The following is a 17646-nucleotide window of genomic DNA, read 5'->3' on the forward strand; positions in this document are numbered from 1 at the left end:
AGAAGTACAAAGTTAGATAGCTTACATGGCAGCAACACAAAACTTTGTATTGAGTAGAGTAATTTACAAGCTAAATTCATATGATAAAGTACTCTGTACAAGTCCCACACAACTAGGAGGGGGGAAGTAGTTAAGGGGTGCACCAAAAATCTATTGGGAGACTTCATAACCATTGTAACATCTGATAAAACGATCAGCTTTTCCAGCACCAGCAGCATAGTTTAGAGTCGCCAGCTGTGCTGACCACCTACTTCATATGAAGTATGAACTATAGTCAAATAGCTGTTGGCTACTATAGATGCCTTTATCCGGGGGTGAGTAACATTGAGTCAACATGTGATCATATTCCACTATGAGAACCTGCTGTCAATTCAAAATTCCAAAGTAATATTATAGGGAAGCTTCTAAACAATAGTATTGCTGCAACATTCTACATGTTCAGGGGATCCGGATTCACTACCTTAAAGGCGGGAAAGTCACCATGACTTTGAGGCTATCTCTCTCCTATACTACTCTCCCTCTCTCGTCTTATCTATCATTTTTCTTTCATCTTTTTCTTTAATTAAATACACAAAATTGCACTAAAGTCATGCTGACTTTCCCGTCACCGAAGTCACTCAATCCCATCCCCTGATGCAAACATGCTTGCCGAGACACAGGAGTTATGGATTTACTTACCATTTCATTATAGTTTTGAGTCAGTACCGGGGACGTTTGGGGGTTGACTGATGTTCCAATCCACCTGTGCTGTTGTCGCATCTTCTGACAAAATGATCAAGAGTTTTTTGCTTTGCAGGGCTACTCAATGGTGGCTGATCATCTGAGACCTTTAAGGTGTTCTCATGGCCATCAAGCATCTGAATTTTTCAATAACTGAAGTTTAGAATTCATCTTAAGAATATAAAATAAAAACTACTTGAGTATAAATCTTCTCTAAAAGATACTATAAACATGTAACAGAGTTCTCAAACAAAATAGAGATATATACCTGCCCCAAATTTTCCAGTTTGCTTTGCACTGTGTCCCTATGAAGTGAAAAATTATAAGATTATCAATGCATCAAAGACGCAAGTCAATACCAACCACCAAATCCTAGAGGACTGAAAAAAACATAAAACCTACCATATGATATCATCAACTGTGTCATTGGCAAGCAAGTAGTATATATTTACCGAAGACTCCTGAAAACAAGAGCTAGAAAGTCAGAATCATCACAGCACAGATTGTTTTTGGATACTAAACTATCAAATAAGCTTAGCAATGACAAATATTTTCTTTAAAAAGACAATCTAGCACAAATTTTTAAGAGATCATCACAATTTCTAAAATGATACTGTGCAGTGCTAGTACTCTTACTGTTGGTGCTGACTTTTAAACTACGACAGTATTTAAGATCACTCTCTTTTCCTTTCTTTTTCAACTTAACAACAACCAAGTTTGAGAATACCTGGCCAATTCTATGAACGCGGTCTTCGGCCTGAATTAGATCACCAGGAGTCCAAGACAATTCTGCAAAGATGACTGTGCTGGCAGCAGTCAATGTTAACCCGACACCACCAGCTTTGATTGATAGCTACAGGCAGGAACATATGAACAAGAAATCACTATCTCTAAATTGAACGGCATTTTACACTAGAATTATAGTCCAAACTAGTTAAGATCTCAACAGATCAAACAGAACGATAATTACAAGAAATCATGAATGAAATTGCCATACCACTGCTGCCTTGATAGTATCTTTTTCCTGAAACTCTGTAACCAATTGTTGCCTTGATCCAGAAGGTGTGCCTCCATCAATCCGGATGCAAGCAACCTTTTTTTTCTGGAAATTTTGAACAGTTCTCGTTAGTGTTTATCATCACTTCTTGATGAGATGCGTAAAATTTAAGTGGCCTTACAAGAAGAAACTCGTGTATTGCATCAATCATTGGTAGATGGTGTGCAAATATAAGAAACTTGCAGCCTGCCTGCAACAATCATTGCATATATAGAATTACGACATGCAATGGTGATCAACAGCTTGAATTAGATCACAGGAAAAAAAGCAAGGCTACAAAATCGAAGCAGCCACCTTTTTAATAAAGATTACCCAACAATTTGTTGCATTAGAGGAAAATGCCCTACATTGTCCTTTTCCATATTATATTTCCAAGCCAAGATCAATGGCGTGGAAATATAATTTAGATATTTAATAAATCAGTGTTGATGTTTCACCATTTTGTTTCATGGAAGGGTAATAGTCATCACAAAAATTTCTAGCAATGAACATTGTTGAAATATGATGCACATTTCTAGATATTTCTAGAATACATTAGAGAAAACTAGAATAACACAAAGTTGCTACATGTTTCTAGATTGCTCTATTAATGTCTAGGTTAAGTTAAAGCCTAGAAACATCTATAATAATCTTGTGTAGATAAGGCAAACAAAGGCCTAGATTATTCTAGTTCTAGAAACATCTACAAGCACCTATAAGTAGACTTATATGGGTGCAATTATATTCAAGCCTTTGGGATGTAATGTCAATAATATTGAAGGCTTCACCAAATCATATTCTCTCCTCCTACAATGAGCTAATTCCTAATGTGTGTCCTCTTGTCCCATACTACTAAACACTCCAGCACTAGCTCCCTTAACTATATTTTTTCAACAAACATAAACTACATATAGGAACTTGAAAAGGGATTAAAATTAGGGAGATGCGACCTTATATATCCTTGTAGAATCAAAGTCATAACTGTGCGCGTGTGCGTTGAGTGAGAAAGCTAAAACAATATCTTAAGTTTTTAAGATTCTTTTAGTTCATATAGGTTCCAGCAATGGAAAGTATTATCTTCAATTGCTTTAAAGAGAAGAAGTTGGCGCATACCTCAATTACAGTTCCAAGATAATCAAGAACAGCTGGAATCTTGGCTTCCGCAGAATCAGTATAAAGCTGGAATTGAATGAATCAAAGGTTTAGTGTTTAATCACATAGCAGATTCATAATATTTTAATTTGCCCACATGCAGAAGGGGAATGAACAGGCATTGCAGTTAACTATAAAGTATAAACCTTTTCTAATTTTATGAAATAGTAATAATTTCTCAAACAAATTGTGCAACTTAAATCTATGTGCACAACTGCTTCCACCAATACCTTGTTAATCATATTCTGTTTAGAAAACTTGAGTGATTCAGCCTCCTCTTGTGACTTAGCTGCCTTAATTTTGGCCTTTACCCTCTCCAACTGCAAAAAAAAGTCAATACTGGTCAGCTTTACCACCATAAACTGCATGTGCAAGACAAAAATACTGCCATTTTCGAGCAAAATGACCTATTTTTGGTATAAAAAAAAAAAAAGTTACGAACATGTTTCTAGATAAAGAGAGCCCATTCCAAACCATTTCAGAAGTAAAAATTAATCAGTTATCTCTTCATCTCCCTGGAAGCCAGATTATAATTCATTTATTAACAAACGCAAGTTAAATAATATTACTAACAATCAAACAGTCTAGACAAAGTAAATCAATTTACTCGTTCGATCTATCAAATTCAAAATCCTATGATAAATGTTAGATGCCATAAAGCTAAAAGAATATTTTGGAAAGACACTTAGCAACTGCACTTCATAACTAGCTTGAGTTATAACATAACAAAACTGAATGATACAACCCTCATCTCAAGATGTACAACAAATATGTGGAATTACCTCACGAAATAGAGCATTAATTTGCTTCATGTCCTTGTCGGCCAAGTCTAAGAAGACCTGAAAATCAATTATAAATCAAATAGAATAAATGACTTTTAAGTTGCACCATACAGATTGCAAAGAAAAAATGGTGATGAATGTACACACTTGTTGCCTACGCTTTACAGGAAGTTCAGAAAGAACATCCTTTTTAAGCCTCCGAATCATCGTTGTTGCCTTCATCAAATTGTGCAATTCCTCGTGATTACTTGCCCCTTGATAAACTCCAAACATTCCCTGGAGGATCCATGCAAATGATAAGCTGGACTACTTATCCAGTAAAAACAAACGGAAAGGGGGTAATTTAAAAGTCATATATGCAGCGAAGAGATGACTTACACCCTTGCAATACCGGTTACCATATTCATGAACATTCTTATACACATCAGGATACAAAGCTTCCAGCTATAAAACAATTTCAAAAAGATTATCAAAATTTAGATTCCATCAATGTCGAGCATTAATGAGGTATTGGACCTAACGACAAATAAATAACTTACTTGTTTGAATAGTTCAATTGGTCGTGATAAAGCAGGAGTTCCACTAAGCAATATTGCATATTGTGCTTTCTGAAATCAGCACACAGATTTTAGCTTTTTAGTGAAGAAAGCATGAAAGAGTCAGATAGATATTATTCAGCAGCTAAGCAGTCTCTACAGCAACTTGACTAAAAAAAAGCTAAAATATGATCCAATCAAAATGTTTCGCATATAGCACCAGACTACCTTTTGGGGAGGAGGGTAAGGTAAACATGGTTCAGCGTGACAGACACTTTGCACGTGCTTTTGTACACACCGTAACACCAGAGACTTTTTTTTTATTCATTTTCTTTTATGTTTAAATATCTTTCTGATTCTCAGTCTTCCTCTTTTATCTTTTGTTATGTTTGATTTCTATGTTCATTGATCATGTACTTACTTTAGAACCAAGAATTTGAGATGAGAAGCAAGCATGTGATTGTGGCTTTCAAGAACTAGTACCTTTATAACCGGAAGAGAAGCAGTTGTTCTCTTTGCCTGGGCATTTTTCAGAAAGTGTGACTCATCAGCAATTACAACCTGTATAAAAAAAATAGTTAGCAGCTAAGAGTGTGATTTATCAGCAACACTTGGTGAAGTACATGCACACAGGTGTGTGTGTATAGACCCGGTGGTCTTTTCAGGAAAAATAACTGACGGTAAAGTACATATAATCCTATAATAATAACAACAACAATGATAATAATAACAACAACGATATCAACTGCAACAACACCTAAATGGCAAAAAAAAAAAAAAAACATTTCTTGGCATCTGAACCACTTGCTCGAGCCATTTTGACTTTCAAAATACTGGAAGGGGAAACTGCATTAGAAACCAAAAGATAAACAATTCCATTTTAGTTTTCAGCTTTTTACTTTTGGATTATAATAGATGCTATTGTTGCTAGACCTGGATATTCCAAATTCACACAACCGGAAATGAAATACATCACGTAATAATGTATGCGCTCATTATATAATAATTTTGTTTTGTGTGAATAATAATAATAATTATGATAATAATAATAATAATTAAAGTCATTTACATTTGATGATCAATGACTACAAAACATCATTGCTAAAAGATCCAACGGAAGTGGGAGTAGCAAATCTTGCATACTCCATAGCCTTCAACAATCTTTACCACGTTTTCACAGTTCATTTTTCAATGAACACACCTTAATAGCCCTAGCATAATGCACCATCGTCTGTTGATCATAACGAGAATTAAATTTTCAACATGATGTAAAAAAAAGGGCAGCCCGGTGCACTAATGCTCCCACATACACAGGGTCCAGGAAGGGGTCCCACCAATTGGTGTATTGTACACAGCCTTAACCTGTTTTTTACACAAGAGCGTGTTTCCAGGACTTGAACACGTGACCTTTCAGTCACGTGACAACAACTTTACCGTTGCGCCAAGGCTCCCCCTTTTCAAATTTTCAAACATGATGTACTTTTTCAAATTTCATGTATTTCAACACTTAGTCGCAATATATTAGATGATTTCCTCCACTCATTTTACTCATTGTGCCTCTGACGGAAGACTAAAAACAAATACTAACATATGGTTAAGATCAGGACTTGGGAAAGGAACCACAACTAAAGCCGGAAAAATTACATAATTGGGTGGTACTAACCTTAAAGTCAGACTCCATGAGTGTACTTTGCATCTTTGGCACCAGATCATATGAGATAATGTTGAATAGTCCACCCAGATGAATTTTGCTTTTGGCACTTGAAGATACTATATTGAAACCTCCTCTATTTGATCCACCAATTTGAGATAAGACAACCTAATCATGATAATTAGATAGTATAAGATAATTTAAGATATTGAGATAAATGATATACTTTATCACAAGGGGAACATAAAGAAGCAAAAAAAATCTTCATAATTTTTTTAACACAACCATAAGAGAATAAACAAAAAACAGAAGTTATAAAAGGATCATGGAAAACTTACAAGTATATCTGATGAAGGAATATTCAGCCATTGTTGAATCATCTAGATCAAAGTAAAACAATAAGGACATAAGTTACCAAGTGTGTTACAATAAATGATGAAAAATATAGAAATATAACCCTTACAGAAGCCCATTGCAAACGTAATGCAGATGGTGCAAGTATGAGAACAGGCCATGAATCCTGAACGCATGCAGCTACAGCAATGGCCTGCAAAAACCAAGAGAAGTTATAAATGTTATTCACTTACTCTTCTGAAATACAGTACTCCGACAGAATAAATGTTGCTAAATTTTCTTCTAGAAGATAAAAGGGGAAGACAGGGGACAGCAACCAAATCATATTGGACTTTGTAATAATCAATGGTTGGTGTGAAGCTGCGTATAAATAAAAACATCCTCAAAATATGCTTTATTTCAAAACTAATGTAAGCTCTTATGAAATAAAAGGGCAATTTTGGTGAAGAACCACCACATAGCCTGCCCAGTCACCAAAATCAAAATAATTAGGATCTAGCAATTTATTCACACAAGATCAGATCTACGAAAAGAACTTATATCTAACAATATACACAATTGCTATGGGTGCAAAAAAATGATTATCATTGACAGGCAAACAAATACATAGAAAATATGAATTATTGCATGGCCTTGAGACAACTAAAAGTATAATCATATTTCAGACTATCAATTAAGTATATGTTTTTTTTTTAAGAAGCTAAATTAGCCCACCCAAATTGGCACCGGAGGGAATCGAACTTGAGATCTTGAGGCGGAGCACACTCCCAGATCCCAAGCCAATACCACCAGGCCAACCCAAGTGGGTTTCAATTAAGTATATGTATTTTGAACAAAGAGCTGATGTGTACATGTATCTGCACAAATTAAAAATTTAAAGTTTTACCATCTAATTTTAGTCCAGTTCAGTTTATGAAATTCAGCATAGTCGATCGAAATTGATAGAAATTATCATTATCCTACAAGAGGCAACTGCGCAGGCAAGATAATTTTGGATGAACAAGCACCCACATTGATGGTGCAGGGGTAGCGAGAACTCCTACAAGAGGCAATTGCGCAGGCAAGATAATTTTGGATGAACAAGCACCCACATTGATGGTGCAGGGGTAGCAAGAACTGTACTAGCTAAAAGGTAGTTGCAGTCATAATAAGGAATCAACCTAAGAAACGAAGATCACAGCTCCAACATATTACACGGCCTGAGTTGCAAAAGAGAATTAAACTCATTGCATGGATGCTACTGTGATTGTGATGTTATTCTTGCATACTATTGTGAATCAAGTTATATATAGATACTGCCATAGCGTCAAGTATGATTTCTATGATAAGTTAATTAACATCTAAGATACTAAGATACTCATTTTAAATGCTGAAGGTAGGAGAAAGGAGAAAATCAACAAAAGTTGCATGTTTGTCGCACTGCTATACAAACACACACAGAACACAGTTGAATGTATGGAAATAGTTTAGTTTTAGACAATGAATTGCCTGCAACGTTTTCCCCAGTCCCATTTCATCTGCTAAAAAAGCACGACCTCCATGCTGCAATATAAACCTGAAAACAAATAAATAATAACTAATATCAAGGAATAGTAGAAGAACAAATTATAGAGGAGAAAAAAACTAACAATCCATATTATATGAGAATGATGGGGGAAAAGTGAGCAAGCCAGTACATACCTTATACCGTCTCGCTGAAATGGCAAAAGTTTTGATTCAACATCGCTAGGGATCTTATCATATCGATCTTCCAGTAAAGATAAAAAATAAGAAACTTCAGAAATTTTTGGGGAATAAACAATATATACATAAAGCCTTTGCTTATCTAGAAAGGAAAGAACAGAAAAACTGAGTGTCAAAACATTCAGCTAATACCTCGAAGATCAGGAACAGAAGTGGCAGCAGTAATAGCACGTTGCACTAAGGGATCCAAGTTCTCCACCTGTAAAATATTTACAAAAATATGGAAATTAAGGGCCTAAATCATCTCAAATAAAATCACAAACTTAGTTACAAAAATATGGCATATATCCTCAGTAATCATCACCCTAGGATAGATTATTATTATTCAATGATCAAAACATTTATTGAATTAGTGATCCCAACTTCGAGCCCAGTCCTATTATCCGCATATGATGCTTTACTTCTCTGGTCATCTGTCTCTCTCATTAGAAATTTGGAACATCTAAGGGTGCATATACAGTATGTGCAGGTTGTACAAAATAAAGATGGTGGAGGAAAAAATAATTACAAAGCATGTATGAAATTAAATTATCTCCATTGTAGAGATTTAAATTGAAGCTCGTGAACACTATGGATTCTGTCAAGCCAGAAAATCCCAATCAATCACATTAAACAGTCTATTAGCAAAGAAAAGGAGGAAACAGACCACCAAAAAGAGAAGCATTACTTTCTAGCTTATGTTCGAACTGTCAGGACAATCAACAACCATATGCGGTGGTTGAACAATGTCACTAGTGATGCAAAAGATCTTCAGAAGGACCACAGTACAGCCAATATGTGCTGAGAAACGAAACTTGCATCAAACCCATGATTAAGCTACTTCACAATAAAACCCCAAACAGTGCGATGGTATTCCCAAAACAGACCAGGAAAGGTCCATCCACCAGCAGATATACAGGGGATAGCAAATGGTTAGGTAATCAGTTTTTCATAAATCATAACTCCACTCTCATTCAGTCCTACCCAAAATGTATTTGACTCCCTAGACCATGCTCTTCTCATTGTATTCATATTCACTCTCAAAATGTGAAAATCAAAGATATTGTATTCATGTTCTATCAAATACCATATTTGTATCCAACTCATTATTTTGTATCCACAGAATCCACAGGTCTTCTCTCTACATGCCCAGACCACCTAAGCCTAGTTTCCACCATCTTTTCTACCAGAGGTGCTACCCCAACTCTCTCTAATGTAGTCATTTCTAATAATCCTATCTTGTCTAGTCTTACGACACATCCAACGCAACACCCTCTTCTCTGCTACACTTAATTTATTTTCGTGTTGATTGGTAGAACATTGCCGGTCTTAAAGTGATAATCTAAGGAGGGTCGCATGCAAACGTTGTTATCCCTATGAGTGGAGAAGTTGTTTGGATAACGACCACATGTGCTGATGTGCCCACCAGATCACGATTCACAAGACATTGTCCTTACAGTTGCAAATAGTAAGACTAATTTGTTAAGTGTAAAGGAAATGATAAATGGAAGAAGTTATTGATTAATACCTGAACGTTATAACCAGATATGTCTTTAAGAACCTTTTCGGCTTCTGACAAAGAGGAGAGAGGGAACAACCATAAGCGTTCTTTGGCATTCCAAAAAGATTTAGGGATTCTTCTAAAAGCAGCAACAATTACCTAACAGAAACAAGAGTGTAATGATAAAACCTAATTTGTGGAATAATGACATGATAATTGAAAAACAAAACAAATTTGAATTAAACCTGATCATACTGAAACTTTGCCGCAATGTTTCCAGTGGAATGGAGAAAAAATTTGACCGAAACTTTAGTCAATTCTTTAGAATGCTCAACATTGGTAGTGTTGTTTGTGGCTGATTTTATCGACGTTGGAAGTGCTCTAGCAGCTGCTTGGGGCAAAGCATCAACCTGAAATGAGAAGAGTTAAGTGAGGAAATAGAGAAAGATTATTATGGTAATGAGTGAGCGAAAAATGAAGAAATTAGTTACTCTTTGAGGACGTGAAGGGGGAGGAGGGTTTGAAGGGTGGGAGCGGAGTTGAGCGATTTTCTGGAAAGCGTCTCTTTCAAGAGAATCGAGGTCTTCACCGCTCAAATCCCAGTCTTCTGGTTCCATTACTAACTTTCAATTCAATTTCAAACCCGCTTGATTTTTTTGAAGGGTTTATGTCGCTCTTTGTTTTTCTCCTCTTTCTTTTTAATTAATTTCTTATATTGGTATCTAGGTTACAGATGTTACAAATCGGTGTGGAGAGAGAGAGAGAGAACAAAAAGCTGTTTTAAAATGTACAATTCACACATTAAATTCGACCTTTTAATAACAAATATATGCTACAAATATATGTTCATAATCGAAGACTAATGTTATTTGCTGAACTAATAAGTCAAATGTGATTGGATTAAGTCTGAGAATCAAAGACTAATGTTCTTTGGTAAACAACTAGGTCGAATGCGATTAGAATAAATAAATCTAAGAATCAAAGACTAATGTTCTTTGGTGAACAATTAGGTAACATGCGATTGGAATAAATCTAAGAATCAAATACTAATGTTCTTTGGTGAACTAATAGGTCAAATGTGATTGGATCAAGTCTGAGAATCAAAGACTAATATTTGAATTGATAAGGAGTATCAAGTTTGACCCAATATAAAAAATAATAAAGTATAAAATTTGACCCTTTTAAAAAAAAGGCTTAAGTGCAATTTTGCCCCCCTTTTTTTGACTGAATCGGAATTTTACCCCCCTATTTTAAAACTCGGAATTTTACCCCCCCCAATTTAATGTTTTTCGAAATTTTACCCCCCCTATTTTAAAACTCAGAATTTTACCCCCCAATTTAATGTTTTTCGGAATTTTACCCCCTCTACCACATTATCTTATTATCCACCTAATTAATTATTTAAATTAAATAATTTTTAATTACGAAAAATAAACAACTTTTTTAAAAAATCAAAAAACACTTTAAAAAATACCTTAAAATGCAGAAAAAAATTCTAAAAAATACTAGAAAATAAAGATAAAATGTAGGAATTACAAAAAATAAATAAATTTTTAAAAAAATCGAAAAAACTTTAAAAAATACCTTAAAATGCAGAAAAAATACTAGAAAATAAAGATAAAATGTAGGAAATAAACCAGAATAAACGAAAAAATCCATTAAAAATACATGGCTAATATTTGGATGATCAATTATTAGGTGTATTATTGCACTCGTATATTTGGGTAATGATCATCCAAATATTTACAGGTGCATTATGTTTTTTTTCATGTATTTTTAATGGGATTTTTTTTTCCATTTATACTGTTTTTCCATGTATTTTTAATGGATTTTTTTTTGTTTATTCTGGTTTATTTCCTACATTTTATCTTTATTTTCTAGTATTTTTTCTGCATTTTAAGGTATTTTTTTAAAAAAAATTCGATTTTTATAAAAAATTATTTATTTTTTGTAATTCCTACATTTTATCTATATTTTCTAGTTTTTTTTCTGCATTTTAAGGTATTTTTTAAAAAATTTTTCCATTTTTTTAAAAAGTTATTTATTTTTTGTAATTAAAAATTATTTAATTTAAATAATTAATTAAGTGGATAATAAGATAATGTGGTGGAGGGGGTAAAATTTCGAAAAACATTAAATTGAGGGGTAAAATTCTGAGTTTTAAAATAGGGGGGGTAAAATTTCGAAAAACATTAAATTGGGGGGGTAAAATTCCGAGTTTTAAAATTGGGGGGGGGGGGGGGGGGGGGGGGTAAAATTCCGATTTAGTCAAAATAGGGGGGGGGGCAAAATTACACTTAAGTCTAAAAAAAATTAGTTTTTTCATACTTTTTTTTTATCTTTATCTAAAATAATTATTAATTAAAATTTATTTATCTTTCGATAAAATATAAATACTAGGACTGAATCAGATTATTAAGACTAAAAGATAAATTCTTTAAAAAAAAAAAACTAGAAGATAAATCATTATTTTATAAAAAAAAAAGATAGATTTTTCAATGCATTCTTAAAGGTCAAATCGACACAAGTTAATTTAAATCATTATAATATTGATAGAACTATTTTATTATAATACTATGAGAAGAAAAAAAACTAATTTTACAATGACAAAGAAAGTTAGTTAATCTTGTCAAAAAAAAAAAAAAGAAAGTTAGTTAATGTTAACCTTTCAGTTATTAGAGTAATAACGTCTGATCGAAACTCAAACCGATCTCTTGACTATTCATATTATAGGAGCTCATTAATCAATTTGATTTAATCTATGGTAAAATTGACCAAAATATCTTTGTGGGTAATTTAATGGAAAAATTCATTGAACTAAAGAAGAGAATTTTAGTTCCTACAATTCCCACCAGTTTTCCTATTCACATTTCCCTTTTTGTACACTCTCTCACTACATTTCTAGGGTTACCGTTAAGACAATCCACGATCGAAGCCCTATCCAATGCCATTCCGATGAATCCCTTCCAATCCTCACCGGAGCCATGCGACTGTTGCGGCTAGGGGTGTTCAAAATATCCAGTTAACTGAACCAAACTACTAACTGAACTGTATCTGAACCATATTTTATCTGAACCACTTAATAAAGTTTTGAACTGAACCATTTTTTAAATACCAATTTAAGTTCAGTTTAAAACCAGTTTTGAACCGGTTTAAGTTTATGAACCGGTTTTTCTAAATATCACAAAATCAACCTCTTTTGAAAGTTTGCAATCTACGCGGTGTCAAATGTCTAGTCTCCTATTTGTTTTTGTAAAGTTTGAGTATCATTAGTTGGTGAATCATGTTTGTGGTTTACATAAGATGAATCATGTTTGTAAAGTGAATTTTAAGATGGTGTTGCAGCATCCTTAAGATTAGCAATGTTGGCTTTGTAAAGTTTTTGAGTATCATTAGTTGGTGAATCATGTTTGTGGTTTACATAAGATGAATCATGTTTGCAAAGTGAATTTTAAGATGGTGTTGCAGCATCCTTAAGATTAGCAATGTTGGCTTTGTAAAGTTTTTGAGTATCATTAGTTGGTGAATCATGTTTGTGGTTTACATAAGATGAATCAATGTTTGCAATAGGACAGCTCACAGTTTGTTCTTTTCTTTTCTCTTTGGTTCCACCTTTTTCAAAATAATAAAAATGCATTGCCCTTTTGTTTTATGTCATGCTCAATTTTACCAAGCGTAATCATAGTTTATTTACTTAACACATGAAGTTTGGCCTTTTCATTTGTTCTAAAGTATTTTTGTTCAGTTCTGTAACATGCAGAGATTAGTGCAGTTCTGTAACATGCAGAGATTAGTGCAGTTATTAGTGTTGGTTTGTTCATGTACAAAAGGAAACGTTTGATTAGATTGAGTAGATATTGTATAGTTAGCACAAGAATTAATGTTTCCTGAGGTTTGACGTCTTAAGACCAAGTGACTGACCATACGGAAACAGGACGTAGTTTCTTAGTTCATTTTGTGTCTGTGATTTAGAGACAACCATAGCTGATGACAAGATCATTAGGATCCCTCAATCATGTTTTATTATTAAGTTATTAATACCTATTTCGTGATGGGGATTATGTGCTATAACAAATATTGGAGGAGGACGGTTTCGAATTTAATTTGTCTGTTACGTTACAATTTCATAATTTCATATCCCATGTGCTTGGTCCAGTCAACATGTTTGTAGAATCACTAAATTAGAGAATTGGAGAGAGAATGCAAAATTGAATTGAAGTTAGCAATAATGCCATCATGTCAAAAACAGAGTTCAGAGCTTGAACAACATGTTTCTATATTCTGGCTCTGACTATAGTTAGTTGATCAAATTGAATCTGGTCATTTGTCTGACTTAGAATGTTTTGAACCATAATAAGCTGCTAATGCTAATGTTGTCTACTTTCTTCTTTTGTTCCATGCCCACTTTCTGTAAACAGGACACTTTTACTACTATTGCTCCAAATCAGTTTATGCAATACAGTGATACGCTTGTCTCTGCAGCTGGAACCTTTGAAGCGGGATTTTTCAACTTTGGCGATTCACAACGCCAATACTTTGGCGATTCGCAAGTTTGGATTTTTGTTATCCACATAGGATTTTTGTTATTGGCAGGATTCAGCAATTTTAATTTGACATTTATGTAGGAGGGGATATTGTTCTATTTTACTATTAGTAGAGTATCTGTTACAGTGTTATGGAGATTTATTTTTTAAGTGTCTGGGATGTTCCTTTGGAGTTAAGTTGTTCAAGTGGCAAGCTTTTGCTCTTCTTATAGTTTCCTTTCAGTTTTTTGTGATCTTTTGTCTGTTTGTATGAATGAATCTTTACCATTGACTATGTTCTATGTTGGTAATCTAAAATGCTTCTGGAGAAATGCTTCGTGCAGGACAAAAAAAGTTCAAAATAATAACAGAGAACCATTTAGTTGAAAATTGAAAATTGAAACATAATTTGTGAACCATTTGCGTATAATCTGTTTTTGAACAAATAAGTCATAATGTTTCTAGCTTTTGCGTATAATCTGTTTTTGAACAAAATAAGTCACAATCACAAATAAATTATAATAACTGAAAACCAATATTTTTACTAGTGTCACTAAAAAAATGGGTTTTTTAAAAAAAAACAATGACTAAAATCCAGTTCAAAAAAAATCTGGTTCAAAACCGGTTAAAAATAAGTAAACCAGTTTAAAACTAAAATCCAGTTTGAAAACTAGTTCAAAAAAAATCTGGTTCAAAACCGGTTAAAAATAAGTAAACCGGTTTAAAACTATAAACCGGTTCGAAACCGGTTCAAAATAAATAAACCGGTTCAAAACTGTAAACCGGTTCTGAACCGGTTCTAAACCGAACTAGAACTGGTTTGAAAAATTAACCAGTTTTTTTTAAAGTGGTTTTAAAAACTGAATTGTATCCATTAATGTGGTTCAGTTCCAATGCAGTTTAGAACAATGAACACCCCTAGAAAAAGTATGAAAAAGTATGAAAGTTTCACACCGACAACCTCTCTCTTCCTCCACACCATCACCTACAGAGCCATCAACCGTCGTTTCTGCACAAACTGCGTTCTCAAACAACAACAAGGCACTTTTTGCCCTATTTGCTTCGAACTCTTCGACGATACTTTCCTCCCTAATCTTCACATCATGTGCATCCGTTGTCCTTCAATTGCTCATCGATCTTGTGTTCTTCCTTCGTCGACGCCGGATTTTGCTTTCCTTTGTCCTCCTTGCGCCGATCCTAATTTCTCTTACTTCAAAATTGATCGGAGTGGTATTGATTTTCATGCTAACAAGGTTCTTGCGGCCGCCGCGCAAATTTCGGCGAATACTTTGACTAGATCGGCTGCTGCGATTCGGTTGGATGCTGAGAGAAGAGCTATGGTTGCGGTTGGAGCTAGGAAGAGAGCTGTTGAAGCGTTGGAGCTTTTTGCTGATGTGGTTGCGCAGGTGCAAGAGGCCGGTTCGACGGAGCAGGAGGATGATTCTGGTACTCAGAATTCTGACTCAGAATCATCAGATTAATGTGTTTTTCGTCGTTGCTATTGGAATTTAGAATGGAATTTAGGTTGTTGAATTGTTTATCTTGTTGTGAATTAAATTCCCTGTTCAAGTTCTGGTGTTATTGTGGCAGGTTTTGATTAGGACTAGTTGTTGATTAGGTTGATTGCATTTTTCAAATCAAATGTTGTTTGTGTTTGTTATAAAATTACAGTGATTTTTGTAGGATTAGTTGATGAGTTTGATTGCATCGTTCACATATTGTAGCTTCTTATAAGAGTAAGTTATTTTTGTTCTTCCTTGTTCAAATGCAGTAATTTGCATGTTATAATATATCTTTCACAGATAACTTGTTAGATTATTAATAAATCTAGGGCAATGTTGTCAGATGCAGATTGTGGAAAATAGCGTTTGTACAAATTCTACTATGCTACAGACTACAGCTTGCCGCGATAGCGACTATTTGACAACACTTTGTACTAAGGAGCGTATCACAGAGTAAAAGGGATTTGTTCAAATTCCGCTATGATATAGTGTTATGGTGCCACTATCTGACAACACTGAATCTAGGGCACAGCTACAGCTACCTTAGTATAGATACTTAGAAAACACATGCATAAGAAAATAAAATTCTCTAGTCTACACAAACACGTTGTTACTAAGAAACTGGACTAGAAAAATGTTCAACAGTCATATCATAAGATCTAGACATGTCTATGAAGATCATACTTTTATGGTGTTTATTTCATTATTTATCTGCTTGTTGTTACTGAAAATAACAGCACAAATTTACCACATTTTAGTTTCACCGTCATTATTATAACTCTTGCTCTTTCTTGAAAGGAAACAAATATTTGTATGTATAAAAGAGTAGGCCATTGAGCTCTAACGACGAAGGTAGAGAAGACAGTGATCAATGCTTTAGACAATGATTGATGCGAATACAACTTATTCTCTCACAGGCCTGACGAAAAAGTTTACAAATTTAATCGTGTACCCAAAATAATGTGGTGTTTCATCAAGTTATGCTCAAACCGTAACCAAGCTGTACTTAAAAGAGTTTTTAAGCTATATTCAATTGCTTTTTTGAAATATTGTTTCAGGTATTCGGTTTGTGTATGTCTCCGAAAAGAGAGATTACTTTGCTTTAGAGGACATAAGACTTTTGCGCCAATCCATCATCTTAGAAGTGAAATACATGTCAATTATGAGTGTGGGTTGTGTCACAATGAATGTTCTCTAGATGTGTACGCTGCTTGATCCAATATCTGTTTGTCTGACAATATCTGTACCCAATAATTCTGTTGCTGGTTTCCTCCAACTTATATATAAATCTACTACATAAAATTGTTATTGCAGAAGTTACAGGTTGTAGGTCTTTTTCCCCATCACTATCTGTTACATTTTTAGTTTGGTATGATGTTTTCAGTAAATTTTGATAATTCTCCTTTAGGATTTGTATTCTGAAATCTGAAAATAAATTATTCCAATATGCTGTTCTTCCGATTTGATATTGAGTACAAGGGTTATCCTATGAGGTAGGAAAACACCTAAATGAGGAACAAATCTTAGTCGATGGCTTTTTAATATGAGGTTTGGTATACGTCTTAGCTGTTACGTTTTCCACTGGCTTGCTTAGAATCAGTTTAAAGAAGCAAAGCATGGTTCTCACCGTAGTAAGATCTATCCATATCAATAGGCGACTTAGTAGTCTGATGCGGGATAACCTAAACAATTAACAAATCATAGTTGATGGCTTTTCTCTGAGGTTCATTTTATCTTGGCTACTTCTTCAATGGCCTTTTTAGAAATAGTTTTTAGAAAAGAAAGGGATTCTTGGTATAATAAGATTGATACGATCAAGTATCAACTGGTATGCAAGAACCAAGAACAAATCTTTATCCTTTACAACATGAGTCAGAGAATGGAAGAACGAGGAATTGTATACAATCTTTAGGGAAAATTCAAGAGTCCTGGAATACTCTCGTATACACTACTGTCAACTTCCTTCCCCCTTTCCTCCCTCTGTTCCCTTCTTATATTCCATCCCTATCATAACTGTCATAACTGCATGTGACTATGACTACCCTACTTGTAGAACTGGGCTGTTATTTGTTTCAGATGATACAACTGAATATTATACCCTGCTTCCCTTCATATTCCTCCTAATATACACATTTTTTTATCAATGGTCCCATATCAAAGATAATCC

At 34.1% G+C, this 17646-nt stretch overlaps 1 protein-coding gene and 1 pseudogene across 4 annotated transcripts; one reads left to right on the forward strand and one right to left on the reverse strand.

The window, feature by feature from the left end:
- Positions 1–26: 26 nt before the first annotated feature.
- CHR18 (chromatin remodeling factor18) lies at positions 27–10139 on the reverse strand. 3 transcript variants are annotated; one of them, XM_085734994.1, is made up of 23 exons: positions 9946–10139; positions 9700–9864; positions 9482–9613; positions 8107–8173; positions 7912–7978; positions 7720–7786; positions 6341–6424; positions 6216–6257; positions 5890–6045; positions 4710–4787; positions 4230–4298; positions 4069–4134; positions 3838–3966; positions 3691–3747; positions 3139–3228; positions 2870–2935; positions 1899–1967; positions 1718–1822; positions 1448–1573; positions 1123–1181; positions 989–1025; positions 679–857; positions 27–360 (listed from the first exon to the last, which is right to left on the reverse strand). In XM_085734994.1, exons 1-22 carry the CDS (start codon positions 10069–10071, stop codon positions 699–701), a joined length of 2016 nt encoding a protein of 671 aa, XP_085591120.1. In that variant the 5' UTR covers positions 10072–10139; the 3' UTR covers positions 27–360; positions 679–698. The 3 variants fall into 3 exon arrangements, with proteins under 3 accessions (XP_085591120.1, XP_085591121.1, XP_085591122.1); XM_085734995.1 differs by having other exon boundaries at positions 27–363; XM_085734996.1 differs by having other exon boundaries at positions 8314–9613.
- Positions 10140–14916: 4777 nt separating this feature from the next.
- LOC146902825 (uncharacterized) lies at positions 14917–16778 on the forward strand (annotated as a pseudogene). The gene is made up of 2 exons (XR_015023248.1): positions 14917–15423; positions 16538–16778. The product of XR_015023248.1 is annotated as an uncharacterized LOC146902825 (transcript).
- The last annotated feature ends 868 nt before the right edge of the window (positions 16779–17646 follow it).

Source organism: Medicago sativa, chromosome 8, assembly GCF_051527215.1.
Source record: "Medicago sativa cultivar Bolivia chromosome 8, Bolivia_mono, whole genome shotgun sequence".
NCBI classification, from domain to species: domain Eukaryota; kingdom Viridiplantae; phylum Streptophyta; class Magnoliopsida; order Fabales; family Fabaceae; genus Medicago; species Medicago sativa.